This window comes from Anopheles marshallii, chromosome 2 (genome assembly GCF_943734725.1).
Source record: "Anopheles marshallii chromosome 2, idAnoMarsDA_429_01, whole genome shotgun sequence".
NCBI lineage: Eukaryota > Metazoa > Arthropoda > Insecta > Diptera > Culicidae > Anopheles > Anopheles marshallii.
In genome coordinates, this window is record NC_071326.1 from 62,846,686 (window position 1) to 62,862,919 (window position 16,234).

A 16,234-nucleotide genomic window follows, 5' to 3' on the forward strand; every position below is an offset into this window, starting at 1 on the left:
TTAGGGTTATCTGAGGAAAATGTTGTGCCGTTACATTTTATAAGTTTGATCATTTGACGTAAGCCATAATCGCGGCCAAAAATGTCCGTAAAGCAACGGAGTAAACAGCGTTTAAGCAAATCTAAATGATTAACATTAATTTAAACTGCCAAACACCGCTTGTAAAGGTGACACGTAAATGACGAAAGTATTACTATTAGAAAGAATAATATTGCGCTATAGCATACACAAACACGGCTAAAACGAAATCAATAGACTAGGGTGAAGTAGCAAACAGTTTAGCATTCGACACGTGGTGGTACCCATAGGACAAAACCAATTATCTAAACCGCATTGAAACATTACTAGCGAGCAGGAACAACACACATCTATAGCACAACAAGATGGACGAAGCGGTAAAAGCAACGCTCAAGAAAATATCCACATTTTAAAAGGTGTGCCATGTTTGCACTATTAGCATAGATCGTTACATAGATCCGAACTTTCTTCGCACAACCAACCTGAACTACGATCGTGAGTAACAGAACGAATGGTTAGCAAAAGAGCGCAAACTTGGATCACGATGCACAACTTCACAAACGAGCCAAAATGAACAAATCACACATGGTACACAACGCCTAATACTACACATGTTTAAATGTAAAATGGTAACACAACACACCCCACGTGCACGTGAACCCGAAGCGTGCCAACACGGCAACACAGACCACTTGTAAGAAGTGTAAGACAAAACAATTATGTGCTGTGCTGTGTGTCTGGTTGGGGGGTGATTATTATAAAGACTGAGCAGTTCATTTAAGTTGTTCGAAAGACGACGTCACCCTTTCCACGGACCGACGCGCATCGAGGAGATGGAAGAACGGATACGGCTGCGACGGATGATGGAAATGAACTGTCTAAAATTAATCGAAAACATTTAAAGTAATTTACTAAAATCAATTTGCAACAATTTTGCCTGAACGGATGTGCAGTAAGGCGTATGTGAGGGTGGGCAAGAAACTAAAGAGTAGTTGGGACAGGAAACATACAATATTACAACTCCAATTACAGGGGGAACAGTGGAAAACAAAAGTGAATGTAACCTGAAAGCCTGATTGTGGAGACGAGCGGTTAAAGTACGCGCTAAACAAAACATTAAAAGAAACACTAAATTAAAAACATACAGCGATAAGGCACCAAAGCATATGCAAACGGCGGTGCGCTGTACGGTGGAAAAAGATGGGGAAAGAGCGTTCGAATGATGCGTTTTGTTCAACATTTAAATTTTGTAATATGCGAAAAGTTGTGGTAAGAACTAGTTATATAGGCTAGCGTTATCAAAACCAAAATGGAAGGGTCTGTTGTATAGCACAGACATTTATGTCATTAAATTGCCAGTTTGGCGCAATGAGGCTAATTGTTTGATAAAAGCGTTATTTCACAGTACTTTGTTTTCCGCACATAATGCACACCCAGTTTACCATCACACACCGACAGGGATATGAAAGGCCGGTAATGAAGTTGCGGTTTTAAGGAGAGTGCACCAAATTGATCCTCCAAAGGGGCACATAATTCCACTGTGCACTCTGACACAATCACCAGATTGTGCACCATAAGTAGTTTTTTTTCCCGGACTTTATCACAACACAAAATGCAAAAAAACATGGTAATCTGTAGGAACAGGCGTGATACACCCTGTCCTTACACCGTGACACACCCTAGGTCACTTATCAACCACACTGATCGTACATAACGGTTCGGGTAATGCCAGAGACTTCGAGGTAACTCTGACGGAAGTAGGATTCTAAACGGTAATACGAAAACGGTATGTTAACATGAGTGCATCATCTACTGTAACCAAAACTCCCTGCTCAACCCGAACGCCATAGAGATCCCCATGCCGATCTGCAATCTATTGAAAGTTAAATAAACAGGTTTTAATCATACGTTTAGTAAAAAAAAACCTTAACAAATGCCTAATTATTCGTGAGAAAACTACGTTTCAGTAAAAGCGAGAATGCCCTCTGATTCAGTCAATGTTCTAACAAACTTTTTATTAATGAAATAATGAGTGATTCGCATCGGAACTCTGGGCGGTAACAAACTACTTTACTTGTACGTTTTTCAGCGTTTGTGCTTTAACCGTTCCTTTGCCAGGGACAACGAACGAACCTTCCTTGTAGCATGCCACAAGTTCATAGTTCGTTTTCAAATCCGGTGCAACGGTTTCAAAGATTTTCTTCTTCGGATTCATCACCACATCCGGTACGCGCGGGTATCCCTCCACATGTACCAAATCTCCTGGTACAGAACCCTCCGGTGGAGCTAAAATTTCTACTCCATCCGGTGACGAAGCACACATCACCATCGCTTCCGACAGAATGCCACGCATTTTTGCCGGTTTCAGATTGCACAACGCAACTACCATGCGGTTCTGCATCTGCTCTATCGGAACGTACTTCACTAGTCCGGAAATGACGGTACGCGGACCATTCGGTTCCCCACAATCGATCTTCTCCACGTACAGACTGTCCGCATCGGGATGGCGTGCAACCTCCACGATTCGTCCGACACGCATATCAAGCCGTCCTACATCGATTGGCGGTTCCTCCGCGGCAGGTGCACCACCCTGTTTAGCTTCGCCGGCTGGTTTTTCCTTCTTGGGTTTCTTTTCCTTAGGTGGTTTACTTTCGTTCTGCTGCTGTGCCTGTGCCGGTACTTCCTTCGGAGTTTCCTTCGCCACCGGTTGTTGAGCAACAGGTTCCATTTTAACAGGCACTGGGCCACTGCCAGCTCGTACCTCTTCCGGTGTCGGTACCGGAATCTGTACCTTACCGTGCGCCACCTCCAACGTTACCAATCTATTCAAGCAAGCATCCACCTGTCGGCGAAGAATTTCATTTTCCGCCTGCAGAACAGCGATCTTGCGTTGCACTTGTTCATTTTTTATTGTTTTCAGCTATGCCACAAAGAAAAATTGCATTAAACTAACAATACGGGTTGTTGACCGAGGGAAAGGTACGAAAATAAATCTTTACCCACCTCCTGCTTCAGCGACTCGAGCAGCTCCTCTGCTGCCTTGTTGTTGGACAGAATGCGCTGTAGTTCACTCATTTTCACTAAACGTGGCACGGAGAATATTTGTTTCACTACTGCGCCAAAGGTGATACCAAACATTCGATGCAGTGTCCGAAGTCAGGGAAACCGGTATCGGCAAAATTGTAACCAAAACACCTCCGCTGTTTTTGCCTGCATGGGCGCTATGAAACGTGGAAACAGTTGGGTGGCTGTCAAAATGTTGACCATTTGTTTTCATTTTCACATCATGAAACAAGCGGTTATGAAGCTGGAAAACGAGGAAATGATCGTACCACAAGCGGAATTAAAATTATAAAATACCCTATTTCATTCAAGGTTTAGTATTTTGGCTACTATTAGGAATAATCTTCATAGAAACGAACGAACGCATACATTTTTCAAACATCCGACGAAATGTCAACGAGTTTTGTTGCTGTTGTTGGAATTCAATGATAACAGGCTGCTGTCATCAGTGTCATTGCGATAGGAAAGAAGAAACTATAGAAAACACAAAACACGGCCGCGAGAATTGAGCTGTATTGTAATTTAGTCTCAATTCCCTTGGGGATTTTATTGATTGATTGGAACAGAACAGGGCCAGAAGAACATTAGATTAATTTGTAAGCCATAAAGTGTTTAACTGTGCAACATGACTGGACGTGGCCGTAACCAGGGAACGAAGCTCGAAAGTACCATAGAGCAGTGTCGCAGTGAAGGACGGTGGAAACGAGTGATCGAACTGGCCGAAGAACTAAAAACGGGATATCCGCAAGGTTTGAGATTGAGTCATTCCCATGAGCTCCTACTGTATTGTGATCCAATATTTGTATCATGTTGCAGAATGTCTCGCAAACTTTCTCACCGGCGAAGGAAAGCTTGAATGCTACCTTGAAGAACACCCTCCGATAGAAGACAACTACTCTAAGGCCAAGCTAGGACTCTCTGAGGCTAAGCGCTATCTAAACTCCGTCACTGGTGAGAACGGAAAGAAAGCTGGCTTTGCATTGGATGCACATTTGCTACTTGCTAAGCTGTACTTTGCATGCGGCCAGTATGACGAGTCTCTGCAGAACTTTGTGCTGGCGGAATTAAACACACTGTCGGAGAAGCATCTTTCGTCGTAAGTTATTCGCATATACGATATCGATGAACAACGCTTGAAGCCTATAGCTTTTTGTTCTATCATTACAGAAGAAGCATAAGAATTCTTGCTGAATCGTACGCCATCAAGGGTATGTGTCTGGAGAAAAAGGGTTCCAAAGCACCGTCCAAGTTTAAGCAGGCCGAGCAGGAGACGGAAATGATAACTTGCTTTGAACGAGCGGCCGATCTCGGTATCCTTTACCTGCAGGGCCAGGACAATAACAATCAGGGCGAAGTGCGTCGAATGGGTGCAATCCTCGAAACAGGTCTGCAGAGGGCACCGATCGTACTGATAAAGGCAGGCAAACTACAAAACGCCATTGACCGTTACCGGGTGATGTTGAGTGCGATTGAAACGAAGGCAACTCAAACGTTGCGGCTTACCCTTGCCCGGCAGCTGGCGGAAGTTTTGTTGCGTGGTGTATCAGGCACTATTTACACACTCCCGGCTAGTAACACTCCGACGCGCAGTGCCTCGGGTGGTAACAAACGTCTCTGGGAGCCGCGCAAATATTCCGGCCGGCAACAATTCATTCCCAAGAATCAGCACGAAGAAACAATCCTTTTATTGCTTATCGCGGAAACCCTCGCCGTCCGGGATGCGGTTTTGTCGCAATCACCCGAATTTCGCGATGCACGCTTACATTCACTAGGTAATGCGACGGCAATATATGATCTGATGACGTTGGCCACCGTGCGTTGGAATCAGGTTGCGCTGCTTCACGATTCACTCGAGAAAGCATTGAAGTTTGCGTTTGGAGAAAGCCACGTGTGGAAGCAGTACGCCACCTGTTTGATGGCACTCGGACGCTACAAACATGCCGTTTGTGCCCTTAAGCAACATTCCAACCTAGAGCCGGGGGATAGTGTGTCATGCCTAATGGCTGCCCGCGTTTGCTACGAGCATTTGGATCAGGTAAAGGAGGGACTTGCTTACGCCGAGGAAGCTCTGCGCAAAGAGCTGAAAAGTCCTATTGGACGAAGATCGCGTGCTCAGCTTTACGTCGGTATCGGACTGCAGCAGATGGCTGTATCATCGAACTTGGTTTCGGAACGCGATCGCTACAATCGGCTTGCGTACGAGGCGCTCGAGCGTGCTGTCCAACAGGATCCAAACGATCACCTGGTTGAGTATTATTTGGCCTGCCAGCATGCACACAATTACAATATTACGGAGGCACTGGTACACATAACCACAGCACTATCGCTGCGTGCCGAACATGCATCTAGCTTATTGTTGTTCGCGCTACTACTAACGGCAAACCGTCGCCCAAAGGAAGCACTTGCCGTGGTTCAGGATGCAGTCGAAGAGTTCCCGGATAATTTGAATCTGCTGCACGTGAAGGCACACCTGGAGTTATATCTGCGCGATGTCGAGACGGCCCTAGAAACGGTACAGCAGATGTTTGCCATTTGGCGAGAGGTTTATGAGGTACAGCTTGCCAATGCGGCCAACGAGCATGATAACGAGAAGCATTCGGATACGCGCAGCGTCATCCAGATGCAATCGTCCCAAATGTCAGATAAAGATTCAAGTAAGCTTATCGTTTACTAAAGCATCGTTTAATTGTCTCAACACTAACTGTGAGCTTCGTTACAGATTCTATCCACGCTGCATCGCTGGCAGCATCGCGCATTGAACATGCGCTTAGCGAAGCGGCTAGCTCACTTAGTTCGTTCAGTCCTCGGCCCGGACCACAGAAGGCTTGGATGATTCAATTCAAGATTTGGCTTCTGCTGGCAGACGTGTATCTGGCAATCGAACAACCGAATGAAGCAGTCAACTGCATCCAGGAAGCAAGCTTAATTAATCCCGTTTCACACCAGGTTATGTACATGGTATGTATTGCACGCCATCCCGTTGGAGAAACTGAAGCTAGCAGTATTACACATTTATTCCCTTTTAGCGCGGCCAAATACATATCTTTCAATCACAGTGGCATGAAGCGAAACAGTGCTTCCTTAATGCCGTTTCCGCCAATCCGTACCACACGGACGCTTTGCGTGCTCTCGGTGAAGCACATCTGACACTCGGTGAACCCCGGCTGGCGGAAAAGACGCTCAAGGATGCAGCCAAAATTGATCCCAACTGCCCCAAGATATGGTGAGTATCAAATTCCTCTACGATTCTCTACGAATGGTTTAAGTAACACTCTTTGTTGTAGGTTCCTACTCGGACGCGTTATGGAAAGTCTTGGTGATTATACCGCTTCTGCTGATTGCATGTCGACGGCATTACAGCTAGAACCATACTGTCCGGTGCTACCGTTCAATGCAATAGGTCTAGTTTTCGATTAAAGGTGCAACTATAGATTTTATCCTGCTCGTAACAGATAACTTAACACCACCCATTCGGATACATGATGTATAGCAGTGAAGACATTCGTTGCCTATCTATTTGACTATTCTTCATCGATCGTTGACTAATTTTAGGATCCAGATAATCAACCAGTGCTATGCTCTCCTCCACCCCCTCCCCCTCCCCCTCCCCCTCCCCCTTTTACAATGTCCACTTGTATCTTGGCGTGAGTATAATCATATCAGTTCGCAGATCGCAAGTGACAGAAAAGGTAGATGGTCTCTGGTAGAACAAAAGTATTATGCCACGTTGTGTGTCATTCTTCGGTAGGGTAAACATGTGGATCCTTTTCTTCGGGGTTCAGATGCAATTTTAAGATTTCTTGTTTTGTTGTATAATCTGTGCGGTGCATTTGTATTTGTTATACCTTTCAGTCATAATATTATTGCTCACAAATGATTTTACTTTATCACTCTGTGATCGTATCGTTATTAGTTAGAACATTGATGTGGTGTTTATAATGGGAAACATTTTTGAGAAGGTTAATAATTCGTCTTGGGTATTCAATAGGCGTGCATACATTACAAATGGCTCCTTTGTTAACTTCTCTACTGTGGAATCATGATGTATTATCAATAGTCGTGTTTAAAGAAATGGAAACCAAATAAGTATACAATAAAGTTCGGACATGGTTAAATAAAAAACACCCTTATTTCACTAATTCGGATATCGTACAATCTGAGTCTTCATTAAAAATCATAAATAGATTATTCTCCCAGCCGTAGGAGGTTAGGATTTGATTGATTTTAGGAGCTTTATTTTATTTCCTTTTATAGCACACAATTTTGTAATAAAAATATGTGTGCCATTAGTGATTCAATTAGCAGTAACAGCAGCTCAAAGGAAATAAACGAGAAAGATGCCAACACACTGCTGGTTTTAGGGAACAAATCAAATCCCCATCTCTCCGTGTCAACATGGACAACTCGTGTGTGGTTTGGTGCAGCTTATTATGGATGATCCTTATATCCTGTGGGCGGTGAGCGAATGTATGTGCCGTGTATTAGCAAAGAAGATTAAATTAGAGAATTAAGGCAAAAATGCTGATAGAACGAAAAATGTTCAAGATGAAAATGGGACAAGCTCCCAACCCATGTTTCGGTAGCTTACGATTCATCATCGCTTCCGGGACCGCCGGCTCGCGGTTTTGGACCACCGGCCCGCTTTGCCATGATGATTTCGTCCACCTTCAGAATCGTACAGGCCGCACCGACGGCGTACTTCAATCCCCAATACTTCGTGGTGTACAAGTCGAAAATGTTCTTCGTGGTGACATCGACAGTGGCCGGTTGTTCCGATTCGATATCGAAGCCTTCCGTCTTCTTGCCCTGCTTGTGTGCCAGATAAAGCTGGTGTACTACTTCCGTTGCATTGACGCCACTGTTTTCGGCGAGTGCCTTCGGGAAAAATTCAAGTGCCTTAGCGAACTTACGCACGGCGTACTGTTCCAATCCGGGCAGCGTATCGGCGAACTCGGACAACTGTTGCGCCAGCTCAATCTCTACCGCACCAGCACCGGGAAGAAAACGGGCATCACGGGTCAATCCCTTGAACGTGTTTACACCGTCATCGATGACACGCTCAATATCATCCATGTAATTGTCGGTGGAACCGCGAATAACCACCGTCGCAATACGGCTTTCCGTGCCGTCTGATTTGAAGATCGTGACCGAGGTGTCGCCCAACTCATGCACGTACACGTTATCGCAGTAGCCCAGCTCTTCCGTGCTCGGAGGAGTCAGACGGGGCAAAACCGTACCATTCACTGCCTTGCTGAGACGACGCAGATCGAATTTGGAATTCAATCGGACCGCCATCAGACCGTACTTGTTCATGTAGTGCAAAGCCATATCACCGAATTTGGCGCCGGCTACGATCACTGTCGCACCCGTGTCCACGATCGCCTTAATCTGTGCCTCCAGCAAGTTCTCCTCGCCCTGACTGAAAGTTTTGAGCTCTTCAGCCGATTTGATCAAAACCGTACCCTTGGTTTCCGTCTGGATAATATCCACAGGACAAGAGTACAGCGCGATCTTGGCCTTCGTTGCAGATGTTACCTCACCCTCGACGAACCGCTTGAAAACCATACCCGGTATAACTTCCGACATCTGCAGTCCACTGCCAAGAATCTTGCACACACGGATATTATCCACATTGAACGTTGTGTTTTCGGGCATGATCGAAATGCATGCCTTTGCGATAAGATCCGCTAGGAAGTCCTCGTTGCCGAGCTGCTTTGACATTACCGTCGCACGGATTGCGTTACGCACTGGTAGCAAGCTACGGTAGTCCTTAATCTCGTGACAGGTGAGCGTGGGCAGTATGTCCAGTGTCTTCTGTAGTGCCTTCTCGTAACCCTCGGTGATGTCGCTGCTAGTTACACCCAAACGCAGCAACTCCTCCGCCTCCTCGAGCAAAGCGCCACAGAACACGACCACAAAGTTGGTACCGTCACCGGCTTCCGCTTCCTGCATTTGGCTCGCTTCGATCATCAACTTCGCGGCCGGATGTTCGACATCCAGCTCGCGCATAATGGTACCGGCATCGGATGTGACAAACTGTTTCTCGATGTGGTTGATGATCATCTTGTTCATGCCATTTGGCCCATATGCCGAGCGAACCGAGTTGGCGAACTCTTTGCAGGCGTTAATGTTGCGATACACCGCTTCCTCGAGACCGGAATATGCCTGCAAACAAACATGTGTGTTTCCTCACGTGAATCATCATGCACCCGGGGGGAGATTGTCAAGTTTTTTTTTGTTCGCCATCCAACCATCCAACATGCTGCCGGGTTGCCGGCGAAGGATGTTATTTTACCGTGTACCATTATTTTTCACTTACCCGTGCTCCTTCCTTCAGCATCGACGCAAAACCGGGGGCTTTTGGTACATGTAGAGCCATTTTTGTGCACAGATTTTTCTCGTTTCAGGAAACAGCGGCTATAACTTGAACAGAACGCAATGCTCTCGCTCTCGAATGGGGTTCTTTTTCTTCTTCTGTCTGGTGAGGTTATCTTCGAAACTGTCAATTTCCATTCTAGCTACTTGTTTATATTTACGCGTTCACAGGTTGTAAGCTCAAGCCCTATGTTTTTCTGTGCGATATTTATTTATTACCGAAAAAATTCCGTTTATGTTACAATTGATACGGTAAAAAAACTCTTCTTAAAATATATTTTTGATTTACATGATTATGTGAAACCCATATTTTATGTATTTACCACAGTTGAGGGGTTACGATGTTACCACAGCAAGTTACCAATCTTTCGAAATTGTCCCAATTGTTCCAATTGTTCCCAACAAGTTGTCAAAAGGCAAAAAAAACTGGCAGAAAAAAACTTGGAATGAAACGATCATCCAATTAAAGCTTTCTGGAATCTCTTCGCACGGCAAAAAGTCAGTAAAGCAGCAAATTTCACACGCCCTAAAATAACTCGATTGTAACGATTGCCTTATCGTGCGCTGTGCCACTTTTGTGTTGCATCCGTCTACGGATCCGGTGTGTTTGAACCAATTTTCCTGTGTTTCTGTGCGCGGAAGCTACCGTAAAAGCATTCACCATAGGGCTATCGGAGACAGCCGTGATGGATATAATGGCCTCGAACCTGCAGCAGCAACGAGCAATCACTGAGCAGCTCCGGCGCGAAGCTGCCATCCAGCGCATTACGGTTTCGCAGGCCGTAGCGGACATCGTGAAGTATGTGACGGAACATCAAGCTGAGGATTGCCTGCTGGTGGGATTCTCCAGCCAGAAGGTGAACCCGTTCCGTGAGAAGAGCTCCTGCAGTATTCTGTAAACTGGAGAGCGCAGATGCCTCCCGTCCATCACCATGGCCTTGCACCGAAGGAAGAATTCACTTGCGCTTGGAATTCTGATGGGGAAAAGAGTTGGAAGATGGACAGTTCTGTCGTCGGTAGGCCCAATGACGTCATCGGTGATGGTGTAGTAGGGGGCAAGCTCAAAATCACCGTACCACAAAGTTATTTGATGTGTTAAGTGTCTATTTGAAACTGGAGTCAGCGCCCTGGCAAACTAACACGTACCATCCTACGCAGCCTATACAATGCCAAACGTATCGAAATTGCCTGTAGTGAAGGAGGGAAGCAACAGTTTGTTGTTTCCGAATGTCACTGATCATACATCTCCCCTATCTGTCGCTTCTGAACGTACCGTAACGCATGCAATAGAACAAGTTTCTCCATCATACCGCAACAGCAGTGGTAGTACAACCTCGTCAGCATTAACTCCAACCGCGATCAGATCATTAGTTCCAAATGGAACACATTATCAAAACCAGATCCGAAGAAGGTATATTCCTCCAGGAGAATACCCGTGAAAGAATGCCAACGTGTTTTTATAGAAATTTTACCCCAGCACCAACATACCCGTCGCCATACTAACGGCCGGGCAACTACTGAATCTTACGACAGACTGGAGTTTTCTCGTACGCTTCCATTCGTTTTTAACCTACATGTATACTGAGGGATAGCGGGAATGTAAGCTAGTTCCGCATTTCCTATTATTTTGAAAGGGGAATCTCAAGCGAACTCACAAAATTGAATACCAAATATTTAGTAACACACAAGAAACAAGAAAAGAACTCATAATACTTACAAGGGTAAAGAAACACAGGACAAATAAGGTAACCACTGCTCTCGTTCACGATGTAGTAGCCAATTAGACTTTATATAGCTGGTGACTGTCGTCGGTGTTGTACAAGCATATTAGGAAAACAAAGCGCAAAGGAAAAAAGCAAATCTTATATCAATGTTACTACTATATTATATTTACCACTACCGAATTACACACCCAACTGTCGTCGTTGGTTCACTCGGATGCATTCGTCCATCGAGCGAAATAATAGCCTGTGGCCGGAGGTTTTACGACCGGTTCCTACATGCGGCTAGCCAAATTTTCGACCTAGAACGCCGAAAATGCGATTCTTCGGTAGCGAATGGATGGAAATAATGTATAACGTGCAACTAATAAACAGTGGACTATTTAAATGTGTCGTGTAAAAGTGAATGGTTTGTAAATTTTTGCCTGCCAACAGTAGAGTTAATTCGTATGATCCGAACTTTGGGCATTGAATCAAGGAAAACAATAACAAAGCGATTGGTTTCTTTATGTTAGCTGGCTCTTATATTAATCATTTCTCCAATACTCTACATACACACGCTAATGCACGAACGTTCAACTCTACCAAGCATTTAACCACTTTAGTCGCGAATCCTTCCGTAGCGTTTCTCCATCCATGCGCTCCTTAGCATTGCGAATCTGCTCGGCCGCAGTTATCTTGCTGTTGGCCACTTCGATTGCTTCTAGCTTCCGAATCACAACACACTCGCCGTCCTCCTTCAGGAACGTTCGCTCAATGTCATCCTGGGTCGGTTCACCGTACTTGTACGTAATTGGAAGAATTTCCACCAAATGTTTCACTTTCCACAGGCGTGCATTGTTTTCCGGGATGTTTTTTACCACGGCCACGGCGTTTTTCTACGAATCAATATAAAAAAATGGGACGAATAGTGCCAGACTCAATAAACAAACCGAACGGAGTATTTCTCTTGTTACCTCGTATAATCCCAACCCGCGTAGTATGCGTTTTTCCCAGTGCGGCAATCCTTTGATGGGTTTCAACCGCCGGACGCTAAATAGTTTGGATGGTTCTCCTTCTAGTGCCGGTATTTCGCGGTTGCCGTCCCTAAAACAACAAAATTACACCAATCAATTGCGCTAGAGTAGCGTGTCAACAAGAGCGTGTGTCTCACCTTGGGTAGTAATAGATCTGGTCCTTCAGTATGCCGTCTTTGTAGAGGAACTTTTTGTTCGGTTTTCCGTAATACCGGACCGATGCTAATCCTTTAAGCTGCTGTGCTAGCAAGGTGGAATTTTGGAACACTTTCAGCATTATTGTGGCCGGCAGGTTGGTTTTATTTTACATAACAACACCGTGTCGCCTGCTTCGATTCATGCGTTTTGTCCTTTTGTCACTTTGCCGGAGGAACTTTGACGGATGCGATTTGAAATGACGGGTTGAAAAGAGCAAAAGGAAAACACCGTTTTCGTGTATGCGATCAATTTCATGAAAGGCGTAAACATAAAATCAGCTCAACGTTGTTTTCTCCTGGCTAGAATAGAAATTAGTTTTTTTTGCTCGTCGTTGCAAAACCTTCACTCGGATGTTAAAGCACAGTTGATAAACAAACAGTCTATAATGAAAATTCGACTCCATCTACGAGTTTACAAAGAAAACAAACGAAGCAGAGAGGCTAAAGAAAATTATTCGTATCAAAGGAAGAGAAGGACATATAGCACCTTACTACCGGTTCCGAAGCAGTTACAGGTAGTACAACGGTAAGCTGTTCCGTACAAAAAGGTACACTACTAGCAGAATCCTGCCTTAATTATAATCAGTATGGAAATTATTCAAAAATATGTATTACTTGTAAAACAATAGATATATCTTCATTTCAAACATACAACAAAGAAGCAATAGCACGTCATAGTTTCATGAATCACTCAAGAGATGTGGATCATAGTGAAAGCAGATTATCTATTGATCATGACATGATGTTGCTATTGGAGATGATCAATTATTAGACCGCCCTTTCTTCGATTCGCGCCTCATCATCTGAATTTGCGTGATGCTTTATGGCTATTACCTCGAAAGACTTCTCATGGCGTGGAGCTTGTTTCAGAGATACTGCTGATACTCTAGATTTGTTTGGTAAGATTGTTACCCCTTTCGGGGTTTTCAAAAATTGCCATAGCGGACGGTATTTCACGTCCCCAAGGCGGGGTATTGGTATTAGTTTTCAACTAGCAATAATCGCACCTCGGTTGAACCTCATTGGTTACGATATCGCCACTGCGCAAAGCTAACCTCACACTGCTCTTCCCGACCTTCCTGGTCACGCACAACCATGCTGCACTAGCGATGCGTAAACAGATCTTCAGCATCAATCGCAGCATACGTATACGCACACACACTCCTACACGCTATGGTCATTCTCATCGCACGTAAGCATTGCTACATTCAAAAGCAACAGAAATTTGCAGTGTGTAAGCTGATGGGAGAAAACCCGTCTGCTCCCTAGTGCAAATTTTTGCATTTGTACATGGGGTAGATGCATTGGCAGATGCAGTTTTGCACCCTTTTTCAAATAAGCCATTAAAAAGGGTCAGCTTCAAGGACGTATCGGCAAATCCATGTTGCAGGCAGTAAGCAACGGAGCTATTCATATCGGTCAATCTACTTTAAACGGGTAAATGAATAAAAGTAACAATGCACCAATGGCGGATAGAACAGCCTACTTTGAATGTTTGTCGAATTGTTAAGAGTTTAGTTTGAATAATGTTGCTCCCTTCGTTACGAAGACAGTTATCCTTAACATAACACTTAGTAGAAAACACGCAAAACTCACGCCGCACCACGTTGCAGTACGTTGCAAATTTCGAAGAAATCTTTACATCAACGAGGCAGTTTTTCGTTCGGATGTACCTGCAACATTTGTAAGGTTCTTTCCAAATCCTGTTCAGGTAGCAGCCAACAACCGGTTTCGGGAATACGTGGTTTGATGGGTTTTTATTGCACAAGACGATGCTCAAATGTAAAACCATATGAAAATGAATTGTTGCAAAAGTTTCATGCGCTTGTTGCTTCCCATTTGCTTACTTAATACGTACAACATCCAGCAACCTCTGCGGGACAGCATCTATGGCAATTGAACCGGCAGAGCGAGCGGAAGAACCACACCGTTGCTGCTGAACCGACCCTGGCCGGGTGTTGCTAGACGACACTGAAACCACTGCTGAGTTGCCAGGACCGATCGTATGCCGCACCATGTCCCGGAGCGCTGCCGTCGTTTTTGCTCGATTCTTTAGCTGATCGAAGATGCGCTTCTTGCTATCTTTGAACTTTTGAAATCGGCTCTCACGCACCAGGATACGTTCCTTTAACAGCGACAGCTTGTAGCGCTCCTGTTCGAGTGTTTGTTTCAGATTGTGTGCGTGCATCTTCCGTTCGAGCTGATTGTCGATTTTCAGCCGCCGCCGGTACACGTCCATCACTTTGCGCCGCAGACCCTCCGCTCGGTTGGCACGCTCCTCAAGCGTTTCCACCAGCGACTGTCGCCAGATATCCCGATCGAGCACCTTCTCTTCCTGGTTTACCGTTGCGTCTTCAAGGCGTTTCAGTTCCCGGCTTCTACGTTCGCATTCCCGGATACCCTTCTTTATTTCGATGTTCTTCAGCAAACTTGCCGACCGCAGATCCTTTTCATTGATTTCGTCCTGTATCTTTTCGATCTGCTGCTGTTCGAGACGGGCTAGCCGTTGTTTTCGATTCCGCACCTCGATCATCTCGATCGAACGCTTTTGCCGGATTGCTTTCCGGTAGTTACGTTCCTGTTGATCAAGCAATGACTTGCGGAACACCTTCTCCTGTTCCCAGCACTGCTTCGCAAGGACCGCTTCTTCCAGCTGGTCTAGCTCCTTGATGCGCTTGAGAACCATGCAGTGCAGAATGCGTCGATCATGATCTGTAAGATCAGTCCGACTTGCAATAGGATCGGTGGGAGGAGTGGATTCCCGTTGAAGTGAGACTGCATGTAACCGACGGCAGATTGCATGAAAATCGCCAGAAACCGAGTCCGTACCGGTATTTTCGTTAGAATCGGCCCTGCCTCGCTGGGATGCCGAACGTGGCCGCACTCGTGAGTCAGACGGTGCTTTGCCTTTTCTCCCTGTTTCTCCATTGTACGACCTTTGCTCGGAACGGCTCTTGTACGAGGAAAGGTCACTGGTCGATAGGCACCGTGTAGCTGTCTTATTTTCACTCGCCAACTTTCTTTTGTTACCGACATCCGGTTCAGAAGAAACTTTCGCCGAAGATGCGTTGGATCCGGTTCGATTCCGTTGCTGTCGATGGACGGTGGACATTGAACGGGCTTTTCGGGACAATTCTGCTGAACTTTCCGACCCCAAGCCGGTCATACAGCTCGTACTCCCGAACGGTGTTCCATCAGTATCGTCCGTCCCTTCCCGTCGGTTTCCGTGGTGAACGGGATTATGGTGATTGTGGTGATGATGTTCCAAATGGTGCGGCAGCCGATGGTGCACATTGTAATTGATGTGAAAATTGTAATTATAGCAGCAGTTATAACTGAAAAGGGATGAATTATCGCTGCTGGCGCTACCACCACCGGTGCCACGTCCCACAGCCGGCGCGCTACAGCAACTACGGGTGTGTCTATGGTAACCGCTATTTCCCGGGACACCCACTGATGTATCGGATTGTTCCGATGCGGGTCTTGCAGGACTTTCGGATTCAAACGAGGGCACATCGTAATCTACATGATTGCTATTACAATCTATCTTGGATGAGCGGAATTTTCGTTTCAGTTTACTTTTAAGCTTCCACATCTTATAGCTCGAATGGAAAGAAATGCCCAAGGGTATTCACTTGCACTTTCAAACTTGTGCGCTAACTTATCGACAACAATAACATGGATGTTTCGAGTGTTTCGCATTTTATCGACCAAACGATTGGCAACGACGCTTTTCTTTATCAAAGCCCTCTCTCTTTGCCATGGCAACCTGGTAACGGGTAACGTAGCTACCCATCGATGATGGCATGCCATATCTGTTACCCGTCGTTATTTCATGAACATT

At 45.4% G+C, this 16,234-nt stretch overlaps 6 protein-coding genes and 1 non-coding gene across 7 annotated transcripts; 2 read left to right on the forward strand and 5 right to left on the reverse strand.

Annotated features, from left to right (window-relative positions):
* Nucleotides 1-2,083: 2,083 nt before the first annotated feature.
* Nucleotides 2,084-3,156, reverse strand: LOC128707129 (aminoacyl tRNA synthase complex-interacting multifunctional protein 1). The gene is made up of 2 exons (XM_053802076.1): nt 3,022-3,156; nt 2,084-2,938 (listed from the first exon to the last, which is right to left on the reverse strand). Exons 1-2 carry the CDS (start codon nt 3,154-3,156, stop codon nt 2,084-2,086), a joined length of 990 nt encoding a protein of 329 aa, XP_053658051.1.
* Nucleotides 3,157-3,706: 550 nt separating this feature from the next.
* LOC128706960 (tetratricopeptide repeat protein 7B) lies at nt 3,707-6,498 on the forward strand. Its single transcript, XM_053801905.1, has 6 exons — nt 3,707-3,830; nt 3,898-4,177; nt 4,249-5,735; nt 5,801-6,039; nt 6,108-6,304; nt 6,366-6,498. The coding sequence occupies exons 1-6, from the start codon at nt 3,707-3,709 to the stop codon at nt 6,496-6,498; spliced, it is 2,460 nt and encodes an 819-aa protein (XP_053657880.1).
* Nucleotides 6,499-7,665: 1,167 nt separating this feature from the next.
* On the reverse strand, nt 7,666-9,460 carry LOC128719467 (T-complex protein 1 subunit theta). Its single transcript, XM_053813091.1, has 2 exons — nt 9,401-9,460; nt 7,666-9,246 (listed from the first exon to the last, which is right to left on the reverse strand). The coding sequence occupies exons 1-2, from the start codon at nt 9,458-9,460 to the stop codon at nt 7,666-7,668; spliced, it is 1,641 nt and encodes a 546-aa protein (XP_053669066.1).
* Nucleotides 9,461-10,013: 553 nt separating this feature from the next.
* Nucleotides 10,014-10,355, forward strand: LOC128719319 (guanine nucleotide-binding protein subunit gamma-1). Its single transcript, XM_053812943.1, has one exon. The coding sequence runs from the start codon at nt 10,143-10,145 to the stop codon at nt 10,353-10,355; it is 213 nt and encodes a 70-aa protein (XP_053668918.1). The 5' UTR covers nt 10,014-10,142.
* A 1,403-nt stretch (nt 10,356-11,758) lies between these two features.
* On the reverse strand, nt 11,759-12,470 carry LOC128707011 (39S ribosomal protein L30, mitochondrial). Its single transcript, XM_053801954.1, has 3 exons — nt 12,331-12,470; nt 12,134-12,263; nt 11,759-12,055 (listed from the first exon to the last, which is right to left on the reverse strand). The coding sequence occupies exons 1-3, from the start codon at nt 12,468-12,470 to the stop codon at nt 11,759-11,761; spliced, it is 567 nt and encodes a 188-aa protein (XP_053657929.1).
* An 831-nt stretch (nt 12,471-13,301) lies between these two features.
* LOC128710519 (U4 spliceosomal RNA) lies at nt 13,302-13,442 on the reverse strand. The gene has a single exon (XR_008409896.1). It is a non-coding gene; the product is annotated as a U4 spliceosomal RNA (small nuclear RNA).
* A 791-nt stretch (nt 13,443-14,233) lies between these two features.
* On the reverse strand, nt 14,234-15,985 carry LOC128708535 (myotubularin-related protein DDB_G0290005). The gene has a single exon (XM_053803513.1). The coding sequence runs from the start codon at nt 15,983-15,985 to the stop codon at nt 14,234-14,236; it is 1,752 nt and encodes a 583-aa protein (XP_053659488.1).
* Between the last annotated feature and the right edge of the window lie 249 nt (nt 15,986-16,234).

Excerpts from the sequence above, each read along its gene's own strand:
- LOC128707129 (XM_053802076.1), bottom strand. The coding sequence starts at position 3,156 with ATGTTTGGTATCACCTTTGGCGCAGTAGTGAAACAAATATTCTCCGTG. Across the intron at positions 2,939-3,021 it reads TCGAGTCGCTGAAGCAGGAG|CTGAAAACAATAAAAAATGA; the intron begins GTGGGTAAAGAT and ends TTTGTGGCATAG.
- LOC128706960 (XM_053801905.1), top strand. The coding sequence starts at position 3,707 with ATGACTGGACGTGGCCGTAACCAGGGAACGAAGCTCGAAAGTACCATA. Across the intron at positions 5,736-5,800 it reads AATGTCAGATAAAGATTCAA|ATTCTATCCACGCTGCATCG; the intron begins GTAAGCTTATCG and ends GCTTCGTTACAG. Across the intron at positions 6,040-6,107 it reads CACACCAGGTTATGTACATG|CGCGGCCAAATACATATCTT; the intron begins GTATGTATTGCA and ends ATTCCCTTTTAG.
- LOC128719467 (XM_053813091.1), bottom strand. The coding sequence starts at position 9,460 with ATGGCTCTACATGTACCAAAAGCCCCCGGTTTTGCGTCGATGCTGAAG. Across the intron at positions 9,247-9,400 it reads TGCTGAAGGAAGGAGCACGG|GCATATTCCGGTCTCGAGGA; the intron begins GTAAGTGAAAAA and ends GTTTGTTTGCAG.
- LOC128719319 (XM_053812943.1), top strand. The coding sequence starts at position 10,143 with ATGGATATAATGGCCTCGAACCTGCAGCAGCAACGAGCAATCACTGAG.
- LOC128707011 (XM_053801954.1), bottom strand. The coding sequence starts at position 12,470 with ATGCTGAAAGTGTTCCAAAATTCCACCTTGCTAGCACAGCAGCTTAAA. Across the intron at positions 12,264-12,330 it reads CAGATCTATTACTACCCAAG|GGACGGCAACCGCGAAATAC; the intron begins GTGAGACACACG and ends TTGTTGTTTTAG. Across the intron at positions 12,056-12,133 it reads GCGGGTTGGGATTATACGAG|AAAAACGCCGTGGCCGTGGT; the intron begins GTAACAAGAGAA and ends ATTGATTCGTAG.
- LOC128708535 (XM_053803513.1), bottom strand. The coding sequence starts at position 15,985 with ATGTGGAAGCTTAAAAGTAAACTGAAACGAAAATTCCGCTCATCCAAG.